At 47.3% G+C, this 17,339-nt stretch overlaps 1 protein-coding gene across 1 annotated transcript in view; it reads left to right on the top strand.

The window, feature by feature from the left end:
• Window positions 1-2,846, top strand: part of LMF1 (lipase maturation factor 1) — a 578,735-nt gene extending 575,889 nt beyond the window's left edge. The window contains exon 11 of the mRNA XM_063934869.1: window positions 1,992-2,846. Coding sequence (XP_063790939.1) covers window positions 1,992-2,166 — 175 coding nt within the window. The 3' untranslated portion in view covers window positions 2,167-2,846. The remainder of the gene's footprint in view (window positions 1-1,991) is intronic.
• The last annotated feature ends 14,493 nt before the right edge of the window (window positions 2,847-17,339 follow it).

Below are 17,339 nucleotides of genomic sequence, written 5' to 3'. Positions count from 1 at the left end.
TCTCTCTGCGTAGCTGGCCAGGCTCTGAGGCAACTGCTGCGTCTCGTTCTGTGCCAGCACTGCAGGAGTTAAGTGTTTGCACCATATCATTGGAGCTACTGCAACATAAATCTAATTACCAGAGGACTCACAAATATGAAAGCGCTTTTCCAGTTTATTGTTAATTTTGCTTTATTGCCTAATACTGTGGCCTTCTCAACAAATCAGATAATCATAGCCTGGGACAGGGCCAAGCCTTATTATATATTACATTACACCTCTCCCGCCTATTAAATCCAGCCAGGATGTGCGAGCACAGCTTGTTTGCGCTTGGGATAACATGGAGTAAATTGTCCGGCACCGCTGTCACGTGTAGTGCCCGCCCCATTCATACTCTGTAAACCCACACGCGTTCTTTTACTCTAGAACACAGGGCAGGGAAGGAGGACAGTTGTGGACCTCAGATGTGTCTGCGTTTTTCCAGCCATATCTGCTCTCAAAGCGCAATGCTACCAGCGCAAGAGCCTCCGTACTATAATGTTCCACGTAATTAACCCTTTTAGCTTATTTACATAACAAATAAGCAATTCCGCCATTACGATGCTGGGTGCAATGAGATAAAGTACAGTATATAGTACAGATGTGCCCTCATACAGCTAGCATATATACGCCATATGGCGCAAGATACCCGGCGCAACTGAGACGCTCCAAGAAGTCTAGCACACTTTGTATTTAAAGACATCATATGGACTATAGTTCCCCTATCCTATATTTTTGGATCCCCCCCCCCTTTTTTTCACCAACTCCCGCAGAGTCTTCTATTTAATGTGTCAATTAAACAGTCTCTTTGACCTGACACGATTTATTAGCGCCCGTGATATATGAACACGCGTTTCCATTGCAGACACATCTCACCTAACCCACAGAGGGATCATGGTGAAACGCTAGATTCAATCTGTAGGAAAAAAGAGAAGCCCATTAATTTCTGGAGACTTTACACAGTGGGATGACTTTATATCCGCGGCTAACGGGCCAGGGTAGGCCAGAGCTGAAACCTGTGAGAGGTTTTTATGGCTTTTAATGAATTTATGTTTCTCCACCGATGTCCTTTCTTTGATTTACAATTAGGAGGGAAACCCTGCAAAGAGGTCTCCAGATAAAAAGCCAATAATATATATTAAATGCACGTATGGAATAATAAAACTCATGTTTCGGCTTATTCCCCACCCTTGCTGGCCTTGTCAGGTCGTTAATTTTGACAGAAAACACAGTTCCTGTTTTTCCCTCCAAAAATCTCTCAGCTGTTAGCTGGGGACAGCTGTTGCCCTCTGGAACTAATTACAGCTGTTTGTGAGATTTAGCCCCCCTTCACACAACTCAAATATTGCTTCTAATTTTTAACGCGTACAGTTGGAAGATGTCATAACACCAGGCCGCTATGTGATAGAACCATGAAAGCCCTCCCCAATCGCAGCTGCTACTGGGCAAGATGGCTGCATTAACCGCTTCCCTGCAGGACAGAGCTAGAAAATGATTGCACTTAAATATCATTATGCTAGAAAAAAATATATACTCATATCTGCCTTTAAGTTACCTGAAGCACAATTGTATGCATGCACCTATCTATCTATCTATCTATCTATCTATCTATCTATCTTATCTATCTATCGATTCAGAGGTGGACGCAAATGGCACACAAAGGTGTAGGTGTATGGAGGCACATTTGCACTGCGTTTCCCCAATTTTTGCACAGTCCTCCAACCATCGGGAATGTGCGTGAATATCGAAACAGCGTCCGCCCCATAAGGTGAAAGTTGCTTGCACTTGGCTTAGAAATGAGGTTACATTCAAATTAGTGCCAGTTGACTTAAATACATTTTAATCTGTGTAAAAGAACTATTAATATTTTTTAGACACAGTTGTAGATGTTTTAAACGCTTATATGGATATACTTGCAATAGCATGCATGTAGCTGTATTCCAAATGCATCTCTCTTGTGCTGCCTCCTACAGGTGGATCAGGGGAGAGCACTTCCGATACAAGTTCAGCCGCTTGTGGGGTGCACACGCTGCTGAGGGCAAGTGGTGGATACGGAAAAGGATTGCACCATACTTCCCGCCGCTTGATCTAAAAGGACTCCAGAAATATTTTCAGTCACGATCCTGGCCTCTTCCTTCATCGCCTTGACAACAAGCAAATGTCTCTGGGAAATAGCTAGGGGTTTTTTTTTTTACATAATCCAGGTGATAGGTTGACAGCCAAACGATAGGTTCAAATGGTCGACATGATAATGGTCGACACAACGTATGGTCGACGTAAGTTTTTTTGGGGAATTTTTTTATTTTTATTTTTTCATTTTTTCAATTCATTTCTTGGACTACGATTGGGAATGGTAACCTTGCCCGAACCATGGTGTGCATAGCGAGGCACCTTGCCCGAAGCATGGCATGCGACACGAGACGCCTTGCCTGAAGCATGGCATGCGAAACGAGACGCCTTGCCAGAACCATGGCTTGCAAAGCGAGCCATGGGAGGGGACATTGTACACTAATTGGGGTTTTATGTGCTGAAATTTGACAACCCAAAAACACAAAAAAACCTCACGTCGACCTGTTCGACTGTAGACAATGTCAGCATCAACCTTTTTCACATACCAACCTTGTGTATATCGACCATTTAGAGTCAACCTGTTCACTGTCGACTTTTTGAACCATACCCGTTTATCACAAGGACCATTTATACTGCTACATGCCATAGTGCCATCCTTGCACATAGTCAGTGACTACTGCCTACACATTATGGTACTTACAAGTAGGTTATTATTTCTACCTACGTTATAACCATGAATATTATACAGCATCTACCTATCCAGTAACTGACCACTGTGTTATGTACATATATTCAGGGGCTCGTCAATAACAAATGATGGGGCAGATTTAACAAGTGATATTCTTATTATCAACTCATAATGAATGTTGATTAGTGTTCCAGCCAATCAGCACCTAACTGACATTTTTCAAACATGACAGTTATGAGCTGATTGGCTGGTGCACCATTTATCATTCGTAAAGAGTGATAATAAGAATATCACTCCTTGTTAAATCTGCACCTAAATGTCAAAATAATTCCTTATGTTCTCCTTTGTGTAAGAGGCAAAGCCTAGAAGACAATCATTCATCTGCACAATTACAAGCACCTAAAGTTTTGTCATGTGCTGTGGCCACATCTGTGACGTGTACACAAGGTTTATCCCTTACCTGGATTCTGCGGGCATTACAGGCACACACTTCTCTTACATTCCCTCGCACTGTGGCCTGAGACGTATGCAATCCTTATTTCTCTGACGTCCTAGTGGATGCTGGGAACTCCGTAAGGACCATGGGGAATAGCGGCTCCGCAGGAGACTGGGCACAACTAAAGAAAGCTTTAGGTCACCTGGTGTGCACTGGCTCCTCCCACTATGACCCTCCTCCAAGCCTCAGTTAGATTTTGTGCCCGGCCGAGGTTGGATGCACACTAGGGGCTCTCCTGAGCCCTTAGAAAGAAAGTATAGATTTAGGTTTTTTATTTTCAGTGAGACCTGCTGGCAACAGGCTCACTGCAGCGAGGGACTAAGGGGAGAAGAAGCGAACTCGCCTGCTTGCAGCCGGATTGGGCTTCTTAGGCTACTGGACACCATTAGCTCCAGAGGGATCGACCGCAGGCCCAGTCCTTGGTGTTCGGTCCCGGAGCCGCGCCGCCGTCCCCCTTACAGAGCCAGAAGCAAGAAGAGGTCCGGAAAATCGGCGGCAGAAGACATCAGTCTTCACCAAGGTAGCGCACAGCACTGCAGCTGTGCGCCATTGCTCCTCATGTACACCTCACACTCCGGTCACTGAGGGTGCAGGGCGCTGGGGGGGGGGGGGCGCCCTGAGCAGCAATATTAACACCTTGGCTGGCAAAAATACCACAATATATAGCCCCAGAGGCTATATATGTGGTAAATACCCCTGCCAGAATCCAGAAAAAAGCGGGAGAAAAGTCTGCGAAAAAGGGGCGGAGCTATCTCCCTCAGACACACTGGCGCCATTTTCTCTTCACAGTGCAGCTGGAAGAAAGCTCCCCAGGCTCTCCCCTGTAGTTTTCAGGCTCAAAGGGTTAAAAAGAGAGGGGGGGCACTAAATTTAGGCGCAATATTATATATACAAGCAGCTATTGGGGAAATTTCACTCAGTTATAGTGTTAATCCCCACATTATATAGCGCTCTGGTGTGTGCTGGCATACTCTCTCTCTGTCTCCCCAAAGGGCTTTGTGGGGTCCTGTCCTCAGTCAGAGCATTCCCTGTGTGTGTGCGGTGTGTCGGTACAGCTGTGTCGACATGTTTAATGAGGAGGCTTATATGGTGACGGAGCAGATGCCGATAAATGTGATGTCGCCCCCTGTGGGGCCGACACCAGAGTGGATGGTTAGGTGAAAGGTATTAACCGACAGTGTCAACTCCTTACATAAAAGGGTGGATGACGTAACAGCTGTGGGACAGCCGGCTTCTCAGTCCGCGCCTGCCCAGGCGTCTCAAAGGCCATCAGGGGCTCAAAAAAACGCCCGCTCACTCAGATGGCAGACACAGATGTCGACACGGAGTCTGACTCCAGTGTCGACAAGGTTGAGACATATACACAATCCACTAGGAACATCCGTGACTTAATCCCGGCAATAAAAAATGTGTTACACATTTCTGACATTAACCCAAGTACCACTAAAAAAGGGTTTTATGTTTGGGGAGAAAAAGCAGGCAGTGTTTTGTTCCCCCATCAGATGAATGAATGAAGTGTGTGAAAAGCGTGGGTTCCCCCCGATAAGAAACTGGTAATTTCTAAAAAGTTACTGATGGCGTACCCTTTCCCGCCAGAGGATAAGTTACGCTGGGAGATATCCCCTAGGGTGGATAAGGCGCTCACACGGTTGTCAAAAAAGGTGGCACTGCCGTTTTAGGAACGGCCACTTTGAAGGTACCTGTTGATAAAAAGCAGGAGGCTATCCTGAAGTTTGTATTTACACACTCAGGTACTAGACTGAGACCTGCAGATCGTGCTGCTGCAGCGTGGTCGGTGACCCTGTCACACATGAGAACATATTAAAGACGTCGTCTTATATATGAGGGATGCACAGAGGGATATTTGCCGGCTGGCATCCAAAATGAATGTAATGACCATTCTGTCAGGAGGGTATTAGAGACCTGTCACTGGACAGGTGATGCTGACTTTAAAAGGCGCATAGAGACTCTGCCTTATAAGGGTGAGGAATTATTTGGGGATGGTCTCTGGGACCTCGTATCCATTACCTCAGGTTTCCTCACAGACTAAGAAAGCACTGTATTATCAGGTACAGTCCTTTCGGCTTCAGAAAAGCAAGCGGGTCAAAGGCGCTTCCTTTCTGTACAGAGACATGGGGAGAGGGAAAAAGCTGCACCAGTCAGCCTGTTCCCAGAATCAAAATTCTTCTCTCGCTTCCTCTGAGTCTACAGCATGACACGGGGGCTCCACAGGTGTAGCCAGGTACGGTGGGGGGCCGTCTCAAAAAATTTCAGCGATCAGTGGGCTCGCTCACAGGTGGATCCCTGTTTCATTCAAGTAGTATTTCAGGGGTACAAGCTGGAATTCGAGATGTCTCCCCCCCGCCGTTTCCTCAAATATGCCTTGCCGACAACTCCCTCAGGCAGGGAGGCTGCGCTAGAGGCAATTAATAAGCTGTATTCCCAGCAGGTAATACTCAAGGTGCCCCTACTTCAACAAGGACGGGGTTACTATTCCACACGGTTTGGGGTACCGAAACCGCATGGTTCGGTGTGACCCATTTTATATTTAAAATCCTTGAACACATACATAAAAAAATTCAAGTTCAAGATGGAATCGCTCAGGGCGGTTATTGCAAGCCTGGACGAGGGGGATTACATGGGATCCCGGGACATCAAGGATGCTTACCTGCATGTCCCCATTTACCATCCTCGCCAGGAGTACCTCAGATTTGTGGTACAGGATTACCATTACCAAGTCCAGACACTGCCGTTTGGACTGTACATGGCACCGAGGGTGTTTACCAAGGTAATGGCCAAAATGATGATACTCCTTCGAAAAAAGGGAGTTTTAATTATCCCGTACTTGGACAATATCCTTATAAGGGCAAGGTCCAAGGAGCAGTTGCTAGTCGGGGTAGCACTATTTTGGAAAGTGCTACAACAGCACGGTTGGATTCTAAACAGTCCAAAGTCACAGCTGGTTCCTACGACACGTCTACTGTTCCTGGGGATGGTTCTGGACACAGAACAGAAATAAGTGTTTCTCCCGGAGGAGAAAGCCAAGGAACTGTCATCTCTAGTCAGAGACCTCCTGAAGCAAAAACAGGTATCGGTGCATCATTGCACGCGAGTCCTGGGAAAAAATGGTAGCTTCCTACGAAGCAATCCCATTCGGCAGGTTCCATGCAAGAGGGCCGCAGATTCGGCATACAGGACTAGGTCCTAGTGACCATGGATGCCAGCCTTTAAGGCTGGGGGGCAGTCACACAGGGAAAACTTCCAGGGACTTTGGTCAAGTCAAGTGACTTCCCTACACATAAATATTCTGGAACTGAGGGCCATTTACAATGCCCTGAGTCAGGCAAGGCCTCTGCTTCAAAACCAGCCGGTACTGATCCAATCAGACAACATCACGGCAGTCGCCCATGTAAACCAACGGGGCGGCACAAGAAGCAGGATGGCGATGGCAGAAGCCACAAGGATTCTCCGATGGGCGGAAAATCATGTGTTAACACTGTCAGCAGTGTTCATTCCCGGAGTGGACGACTGGGAAGCAGATCTTCTCAGCGGACACGACCTCCACCCGGGAGAGTGGGGATTTCATCCAGAAGTCTTCCAAAGGATTGTACACCATTGGGAAAGGCCACAGGTGGACATGATGGCGTCCCGCCTCAACAAAAAGCTATAAAAGATATTGCGCCAGGTCAAAGGACCCTCAGGCGATAGCTGTGGACGCTCTAGTAACACCGTGGGTGTACCAGTCGGTTTATGTGTTCCTCCCTCTGCCTCTCATACAAAAGGTACTGAGAATAATAGGAAGGCGAGGAGTAAGAACGATACTTGTGGTTCCGGATTGGCCAAGAAGAGCTTGGTACCCAGAACTTCAAGAAATTATATCAGAGGACCCATGGCCTCTGCCGCTCAGACAGGACCTGCGGCAGCAGGGGCCCTGTCTGTTCCAAGACTTACCGCGACTACGTTTTGACGGCATGGCGGTTGAACGCCGGATCCTAAAGGAAAAGGGCATTTCGGAGGAAGTCATTTCTACGCTGATTCAAGCCAGGAAAGATGTAACTGCAAAACATTATCACCGCATATGGCGAAAATATGTTGCTTGGTGTGAGGCCAAAAAGGCCCCAACAGAGGAATTTCAACTAGGTCGATTTCTGCATTTCCTACAAGCAGGAGTGTCTATGGGCCTAAAATTAGGCTCCATTAAGGTACAGATCTCGGCTCTGTCGATTTTCTTCCAAAAAGAACTAGCTTCAGTACCTGAAGTTCAGACATTGTAAAAGGAGTGCTGCATATTCAGCCCCCGGTTGTGCCTCCAGTGGCACCTTGGGTTCTCAACGTGGTGTTGAGTTTCTTAAAATCACATTGGTGTGAGCCACTAAAAACCGTGGATCTAAAATATCTCACGCGGAAAGTGGTCATGTTATTGGCCTTGGCTTCGGCCAGGCGTGTATCAGAATTGGCGGCTTTGTCATATAAAAGTCCTTATCTGATTTTCCATATGGATAGGGCAGAATTGAGGACTCGTCCCCAGTTTCTCCCTAAGGTGATATCAGCTTTTCACTTGAACCAACTATTGTAGTGCCTGCGGCTACTAGGGACTTGGTGGATTCCAAGTTACTGGACGTAGTCAGGGCCTTGAAAAATTATGTTTCCAGGACGGCTAGAGTCAGGAGAACTGACTCGCTGTTTATCCTGTATGCACCCAGCAAACTGGGTGCTCCTGCTTCTAAGCAGACTATTGCTCGCTGGATTTGTAGCACAATTCAGCTGGCGCATTCTGCGGCTGGACTACCGCAGCCAAAATCTGTAAAAGCCCATTCCACAAGGAAGGTGGGCTCATCTTGGGCAGCTGCCCGAGGGGTCTCGGCTTTCCAACTTTGCCGAGCTGCAACTTGGTCAGGGGCAAACACGTTTGCTAAATTCTACAAAATTGATACCCTGGCTGAGGAGGACCTGGAGTTCTCTCATTCGGTGCTGCAGAGTCATCCGCACTCTCCCGCCCGTTTGGGAGCTTTGGTATAATCCCCATGGTCCTTACGGAGTTCCCAGCATCCACTAGGACGTCAGAGAAAATAAGATTTTACTCACCGGTAAATCTATTTCTCGTAGTCCGTAGTGGATGCTGGGCGCCCATCCCAAGTGCGGATTGTCTGCAATACTTGTATATAGTTATTGCCTAACTAAAGGGTTATTGTTGAGCCATCTGTTGAGAGGCTCAGTTATATTCATACTGTTAACTAGGTATAGTATCACGAGTTATACGGTGTGATTGGTGTGGCTGGTATGAGTCTTACCCGGGATTCAAAATCCTTCCTTATTATGTCAGCTCGTCCGGGCACAGTGTCCTAACTGAGGCTTGGAGGAGGGTCATAGTGGGAGGAGCCAGTGCACACCAGGTGACCTAAAGCTTTCTTTAGTTGTGCCCAGTCTCCTGCGGAGCCGCTATTCCCCATGGTCCTTACGGAGTTCCCAGCATCCACTACGGACTACGAGAAATAGATTTACCGGTGAGTAAAATCTTATTTTTTACGCAGTTGAGCGATTAACAGCCGACTGCGCGTGTGTATAAGTAGCACTGCACATGTGTCTGCGATAGTCACAGAAAGGGTTTATCCGCGAAGTGACTGACAGCCGTGGACCATTTGGTGGCGGTTATGGTGAGTGGCAGCAAAACCGCAGGCGTGTCGTGACCGTTTTCTGTGCAGTAGCTCCCGCGTCTCACTTCTTGCGGCCAGGCTGTGCGACCATAGAACAACACCGAAGTTCCATAATCGGCTGTGCTGCATTGGACACTGTCATTGTACGCAACCGCTGACACTCTCGGTACAAACCCAGGCGGCTGCGACATTGGCATGTTTCGGCATAGTGGCTGCGTACACATTCCCAGCTGCAGCGCCATTAGTGTCCCTCTCAGAAGAAGGCCCTGTATCACATTTGCTTTGTTAAATTCCTGCCTTGGAGGTTAGATCCACTTAAAAACAAAAGACATAAATAAATATCACAGCGTCCCAACATGAGGGCCACCTATATAAACTAACAATCTTTCTGGCATTTAGGACTGCTCAGCTAGTGTTTACAAATGGTCTTTGAGGCCCTGTATGTACTATTGTATAGACGCTCATGGGATTTCGAAGCCAGTAGCATTGCACACGGAGGGGCAGATGTAGACTGAGCCATAACATGGGTGTAATTTCCTGAACAATTATGTATTTCAGCATGTGGAGAGTGGTAACGCGTCCTGAGAGGTGCCCACCCCCGCACTGGCAGCATGTGCTCCTATGGTACAAACTGTGCCGCACCAACTGGTGTAGTCCTCACTCTGTAGCAGCCCCCTGAGAGCAGGGGCAGTTTACGAGGGGATGTGTTCAGCATCCTGGCGGTTGGCATGCCCGCGGTCATGTGACAGATGCCGGAATCTCGACACCACTCAGGGGGAACTTGGGGTTAGGCACTACGGGGGTGGTTAACCATAGCCGCCACCCCCAAAGGGTTAGCTGTAGCCGCCACCCCAGGTGGGTTGGGTAGGGGACTGGGGAGGGGTTAGAATACTTACCCTGTACGGTGTCGGGATCGTCCGCGTCGGGATGTCACTGTCGGTCATGTGACCTTCGGCATCTGGACCGCCGGCATAACATACCCAACCCAATTTAGAGAGGTCCCATGTGAAGCCTCCGTGTGGCCCCCTCCTCTCTGAATGGTGCAGCTGTGAGCACCCAGGCCATGTTCCCAGCAGTTCCCATACTCAGGGGCATAGCCAGAACTTTGTGGGCCCAATAGCAACATTTTGAAGGGGCCCCCATCCCAATGCTTCTAGAGAGACACTTCTCTCTAACAGTTGTTAATTTTATGCCCTATAATAGTGCCCTAGTTCATTTTCTGAACCATAGTAGAACCTTATTTAATGTTATGCCCCATAGTAGTGCCCTAGTTTCTTTTATGAATCGCAGTCGTGCTTAAGTTCATCCTACAGTATGTCACATTTCAGAGTTGCCAGTACACATTATGCCGCACAGTACCCCCAATTCACATTATGATATATAGTGCCCCCCGTTCATATTGTGCCTCATTACAGTGCCCCGGTTCATATTATATAACATTATAATGCCCTCCAGTTCATGTATATAACACATATAACTGTGACAGGGAAGATGGCCTCTCTCAGCTCTGGGCCCCATAGCAGCTGCACTGCCTGCACCTATGGTAGCTACACCCTGTATATAACACATGTAACTGTGACAGGGAAGGTGGCCTCTCTGAGCTCTGGGCCCCATAGCAGCTGCGCTGCCTGCACCTATGGTAGCTACGCCCTTGCCTGTACTGTGAATGTGAAAATCTCTAGAAACGTTTTCCAGGTGAGTTGTGCAGCGCCAACGTGGGACTCCATAGAGGTAAGTGTACTACTAAATGACTGCGCAGTGTAGGGCCCAACCTGGACCCAGAGGCCAGCGTGCACCTCACACTCTGCAACCATTATAGATACAACACTGTCTGAGTCCTTGAAGCTGCAGTGGTATTGGGAGACTGACAGTGCTGGGAGTGGGTTGTGTATAGCAATTCCTCTGGGATGAATCTGTAAACACTGTTTAATTCAGAAGCAATGACAAGACTCCGCTACTGTCCTGTAATTCATGCATCATAAAATATTCCAGTTTTCCTGCAGTCACACGTACATGGCAAGGTCACCCATGTAAGGTTTTAAAATTATATCTGGATCATTTGTATTTTACACTTTTTTTGTTAATAATCATTCAAATCGATGTCTGACATTCGTCACGGCAGGCTGCTTTTGCCTGTTGGCATGAAATAGTTTGACTTATAACCGTGACGTACACACACAGATTTGTTCATGACTGGTGCCGTTCCTGGACAGGAGCCATTCCGCGCAGTGCATTGTGGGTTGTAGCGTCCCATGCAACCTGCTGCTTTCATTACTGAACACTTGTGTGTAGTAAATGCTCAGCGGTATTGTCTTATGCGCAGGAATTCCCTGCAAAACATGTCCCAGCTGTTCTGTTCTATGCAAATCATAAAATCCCAAGTCTTTCTGCTCGGAATTCCGTCCATTAGCTGCATGCTTATCAAGAGGGATTTTATGATCCATGGGGTTTCATACATGCTTAGAAGGTGTTTTAGTAGCAAAATCAGAAACAAATGATATCTTATAAATCAATTGAGATTTTTTTCCTGCAAAGTTTAGTACATTTTTGCTGTACAGTCCAAGAGAAATAATTATATTGATAATAAAATCTGAAATTCATTTTGATCAATAGTTTACCTCTTGTGTTGTGTTTTTTTTTTTTTTTTCAAACCCTAAAACTGCAGCCGCAATGTCCATTTATCCCCAAACTGCCCACATCCTGGTGGAAATTTTCTGCAGATCTAAAATCGGTACATCAGTCGCTGGAATAGGCGGACACGTCATTTAAATAAGTCAGCACACAAGATCTGGGGGCAGCTGAGCGCGTCACTTTATATGGAATAGGGGGCAGAGAAAGACGACGACCACCGCTAGTCTGGTTATAGTCGCTGACCTTCTGGTGTCAGATATCAGCACAGATAGATATGACGCTGTAACAGACGTGAGGGCTCTGGATGACAGATCGACAGTCAATAGGTCGACACCATATGGTCGACAGGTACAAAGGTTGACATGACAATGGCTGACAAGTTTTTTTGTTTTTTCTTCAATTCATTCATTATTTACAATGCATGTGGACTATGATTCGGAATAGTAACATGACTGAAGCGTGGTCAGCGAAGCAAGCCTATGAGGGTCCACATTTCCACTAAATTGGCTTAGATTACAAAATGACACAAAAAACTTATGTCAACCATCTTTGCGTCGACCTTTTGTACCTGTCGACCTTTTTCCATGTGGACCTTTTGTACCTGTCGACCTTTTTCCATGTTGACCTTTTGTACCTGTCAACCTTTTGTTGACTACCTTTCCCATGTCGACCTTTTGTACTGTCTACCTTTTCCATGTTGACCTTTTAAACCTGTCGGCCTTTTGTACTGTCTACTTTTGTCCATGTCGACCTTTTGTACTGTCTACTTTTTCCATGTCGACCTTTTGTACCTGTCGGCCTTTTGTACTGTACCTTTTCCATGTCGACCTTTTGTACCTGTCAACCTTTTGAACTGTCTACTTTTTTCATGTCGACCTTTTGTACCTGTCAACCTTTTGTACTGTCTACCTTTTCCAAGTCGACTATTTGACCATGTCGACCATATGGTGTTGACCTATTCATTGTTGATCTTTTAGAACACACCCAAGGTTGTATGAAGGCACTACACCAGAGGTTCCACAAGGCACCCGAATGGACCAGTTTTAAGTATATACATGCTTGACCACAGGTGACTTAATTAGCACCTCAGTCAGTTTGATTTAACCATTTTTGCGGAGCCATGGATATCTTTGAAACCCGGGCCGTTGGGTGCCTTGAGGACCGCGTTTCGGAACCTCTGCTCTACACAATACATTGCAAACATTTCACTACATTAGAATCGCTTAGTAATGAGAAAACCAATATTACTTTTAATTAGCACATATGACTCTGAAGTTAGTAATATCTGACTTTTACCTACAGAATATCATTTTCAGCCACCGATATAAAAATTGGGAGGTGGGCCTCCAAACTCTATATTCATTGCTACTGCAGTGTTTCCGTGTATTTGTATATACGTTTGTATGTTCTGTTTTATCCCGCTAGATCTCTTTCCCCCCCATCCCGTGGACTTGCGCACTCCCGGATGTGCAAGCCCCGAGACCACCATCGGCTCATCATCACTTCCACCATCGGGATTTCCCGCACATTTTGCGCAGTAGCAAATAATCGTTGAGCTACATGAACATCATCATTGCGTGTGGTTTGTGTGTGCCTCTTTTATCAGGCCCTATATCTGGTTTTGTATCCATAAGGGTCCAAATACATTTGTTCTCACTGTGCCAGCCATACTGAGGCTGAGCTAGGTATTGTCTCGTTCCCTTCTGTGTGAAATGTCACCAGTCGTTTTGCACTAATATTAAATAAACAGCAGGTTGCTGAGCTGTACCAGCCACCATTTTCCCCCTCTGCACGTTTGTATATATAATTTTTTTTTTCCTTTTTACTTGGGAAAGTGAGGGGGAGTTGGCGCAACGTTCCCCAGGGTGCGGTAAAGAACAAATGAGCATTTGGGGCTGTTTAATGCAGGGGGTCGTGGTGCCAGAGAGAGCTGGAACCAGTCCAGAAATCCTTCAGACTTCTGTCACCTCATTAACGTAGAGGTTACAAATCAATTCTTAATTATAAAAGAAAAAATGAGAGGCGAGTATGAGCTGGGAGAGCTGTAATGAGTGTGGTGCGCGGGACAAGTGCGCCCGGCTAAACAGACGGCTCCCCAAGGCTCTGTCGTGCAGGCAGGTTTCTCTGTACAGCTGCACTAAATGGATGGCACCATCATCTTGAATTATGGGGCTGTATAAATCTAGAGGCACATCACTTCACTCCTATAGCACGCGGACTTCGGCCATTATTGTATTTCTTCCCAAAGACGAATGATGGACCAGCGCGATATTCATTTATTGCACAACTGCACTACAAATACCATATTCATTGTCATCCACAATTGTCAAAAGCAAACAGGTTAACAAGTTAGACGGAATCATTTTATTTAACAAAGATGTGTGATGTATTTTGTGTTTTTCTTTGTTTTAGTTTTTTTGGGTTTTTTATTGTGTATCCATTGAAGCAGGGTTTTATACCTTGCTTGTCGTCAGTGTTCCATTGCTTCCATCGGTTGCTGGTACTCCTGCCCTGTGAGTGTGCTCATGATCCGGCTGTGTCAGCAGCAGTGTCAGGATCAGAGACGGTGGGGGGTGGGGGGTCGGGGGGGGGCCACACATTACTTCTTAAGCGTCCAAATAGACTGGGTTTAGCCACGTATACCGGCTAATCCCGTCTAAAGTAGTACCGGCAACAAGAAAGCCAAAACTGGACACTCTGCACGCTTCTGCTCGCCACTTTAGGAGGCTGCGAGCAGAAATGTCGCTGGCGGAGAACACGCCACAGCAGCAGAACAATTGTATTGCTACCGTCGGGCGCAACCTATTGGCTGTCCCCTGAGAAACAATCGATTTGCCCTCCCCCATCACGCTGCCAGGAAATCTGTGTCAGAAGACGCCAACCCTGGACTCGGCACGCCTACAAAACGGGGCTGGCATGCTTCCCGCCGCTGTCCGCCACCAATCAGGCTGCAGCGTCCAGGGCACTGCGAGCGATGTCTCAGAACGAGATCTGCAAATACTCGTGTGCAGACTTCACACCATCAGATATAAACATTGAGTCTCTAAATCAGTCCATTTGTTAGTTGCAGGTCAGATGAATATCTGTGTATCCATAACACTGTGTAGACTACATCTCCGTCTACACTCCTTCAACACATCCTCCTCCTTAGCCCATGTGCAAGCGGGTTGGGGCTGATATGCCGGCGTTTGAGATGCTGGCGGTCAGAATACCGATTGCGGCATCCCAAAGGTTAGACTCCCAATAGGGGTTGAGTAAGTATGTTAACCCTAGACCCTTCACCCTCCCTTCCCGCAGCCTAAACCTAACCCCCCCCCCGCTAGCGTAAACCTAACCCCTCCTCCCTGCAGCCTTAACCTAACCCTCTCCCCTTTCCCTGCAACATAACCCTACCTGTGGGTGCCTAAACCCCACTCCCCTCCCCACAGCCTTAACCAAAACCCCTCGCAGAGTAACCCTAACCCTCCCCCCCCCCGCAGCCTAAACCTATCCCCTCCTTTCACTTAGCCTGACACCACCCACCCCACCTCCCTCGTCGCATCTTACCTGTCTGATAAGAGGGTATATCCTACCAGCCCCAGATGATAGCGCTGCAGGTATCACGCTGCATAATGAGCCTACTGTTAATGATCATTTTTAGTAGCCGTATCACTGACGTAGTATCATCATCATTCCTCTGTAGTATTATAGGGGGTAATTCAGACCTGAATGCACTGCTGCGATCAGATAATCGCCGCCTACAGGGGGAGTGTATTTTACCTGTGCAAGTGTGCGAACGCATGTGTAGCAGAGCTGTACAAACAGATTGTGTGCAGTCTCTGCGCAGCCCAGGACTTACTCAGCCGCTGCAATCACTTCAGCCTGTTCGGGACCGGATTTGACGTCAGACAACCGCCCTGCAAACGCTTGGACACGCCTGCGTTTTTTCAAACACTCCCTGAAAACGGTCAGATGACACCCACAAATGCCTTCTCCCTGTCAATCTCCTTGCGAACGCGCACAAATCCATCGCTGAGTGGCGATCCGCTTTGTACCCGTGCCACGCTCCTGCGCATTGTGGTGTATATGCATACGCAGTTTAGACCTGATCGCATGCTGTGCGAAAACGCAGCCTAGCGATCAGGTCTGAATTACCCCCACAGTCTGTACCATGCACAAAACGCATGCTATATTGGGCACCACTTTGTTCTATATAGCAGTGAATATTTACAATTCTAGAGCATAAAAGCTTTTATTCAGTCAGTTCACTTGCGCTCGCCGACGGTGATAGCAGATGCACTCTGTGCAGGATGTGGGAATGAGGGTCACGGGCGATATAGTTCAGCTACAGTTGAAGTGATTTCTGAGTGGGCTGTAGTATATTCATCCTCCTTTATGGGAATGTCCAGCAGTGAGTCTATTAGAAAGTCACTGGCTAAATGAGTGTTTTTTTTCCCACACACCCTTAACCTCTCCTACAATCTCTCTATCCTCGGGTCTGGCTGCTGCCCACACCTCCCCATCTGGTTGTATCGTGTGGTTTAACCCCCACCCACCACGGGGGCAGCACCTGCACAGAAGCCCCCAGTGGGTTAGGAAGAAGCTCCTGTGGCCCTCTCAGCCGTCCTGCGCATCCCCTCCACCTATAGTACGGCCCATCCCCAAGAGCGCTCGCTGTGAGGTCAGAGAGCGAAGACTCTCCCGGCGTTATTGGATTTTCTCATTGCTGACTCATCAGACATATGGGTCACAACTAGTAACGTGTTAACTGGAATTAGTCCTTACAAAATATTCCACATCTCTTAACCTGTAACCACAGTTTTTCATGTGTACCAGTCGCCTACTCACAGTGGTGGCGGCCATTTTGTTCATGAGACTGCAGCCGATCAATTCAGTACAGTGATAGTCCAACATTTATACGTGCCTTGACTGTAGTCCAACATTTATACAGTACATACCCTGACCATAGTCCAACATTTATACGTGCCCCGACCATAGTCCAGCATTTACACATGCCCCGACCATAGTCCAGCATTTATACGTGACCTGACCATAGTCCAACATTTATACGTGCCCCGACCATAGTCCAGCATTTACACATGCCCTGACCATAGTCCAACATTTATACGTGCCCCGACCATAGTCCAGCATTTGCACATGCCCCGACCATAGTCCAACATTAATACGTGGCCCGACCATAGTCCAGCATTTATATGGGCCCCGACCATAGTCCAGCATTTATACGTGACCTGACCATAGTCCAACATTTATACGTGACCTGACCATAGTCCAGCATTTATACATGACCTGACCATAGTCCAGCATTTATACATGCCCCGACCATAGTCCAACATTTATACGTGGCCCGACCATAGTCCAGCATTTATACGTGGCCCGACCATAGTCCAGCATTTATACGTGGCCCGACCATAATCCAGCATTTATACGTGGCCCGACCATAGTCCAGCATTTATACGGGCCCGACCATAGTCCAGCATTTATACGTGACCTGACCATAGTCCAACATTTATACGTGACCTGACCATAGTCCAGCATTTATACATGCCCCGACCATAGTCCAGCATTTATACATGCCCCGACCATAGTCCAGCATTTATACATGCCCCGACCATAGTCCAACATTTATACGTGGCCCGACCATAATCCAGCATTTATACGTGACCTGACCATAGTCCAGCATTTATACGGGCCCCGACCATAGTCCAGCATTTATACGTGACCTGACCATAGTCCAGCATTTATACATGCCCCGACCATAGTCCAACATTTATACGTGACCTGA

This window comes from Pseudophryne corroboree, chromosome 7, assembly GCF_028390025.1.
Source record: "Pseudophryne corroboree isolate aPseCor3 chromosome 7, aPseCor3.hap2, whole genome shotgun sequence".
NCBI classification, from domain to species: Eukaryota; Metazoa; Chordata; class Amphibia; order Anura; family Myobatrachidae; genus Pseudophryne; species Pseudophryne corroboree.
The sequence above is the reverse complement of the archived record's forward strand: the minus strand, read 5'-3'. Positions and strand labels throughout refer to the sequence as shown.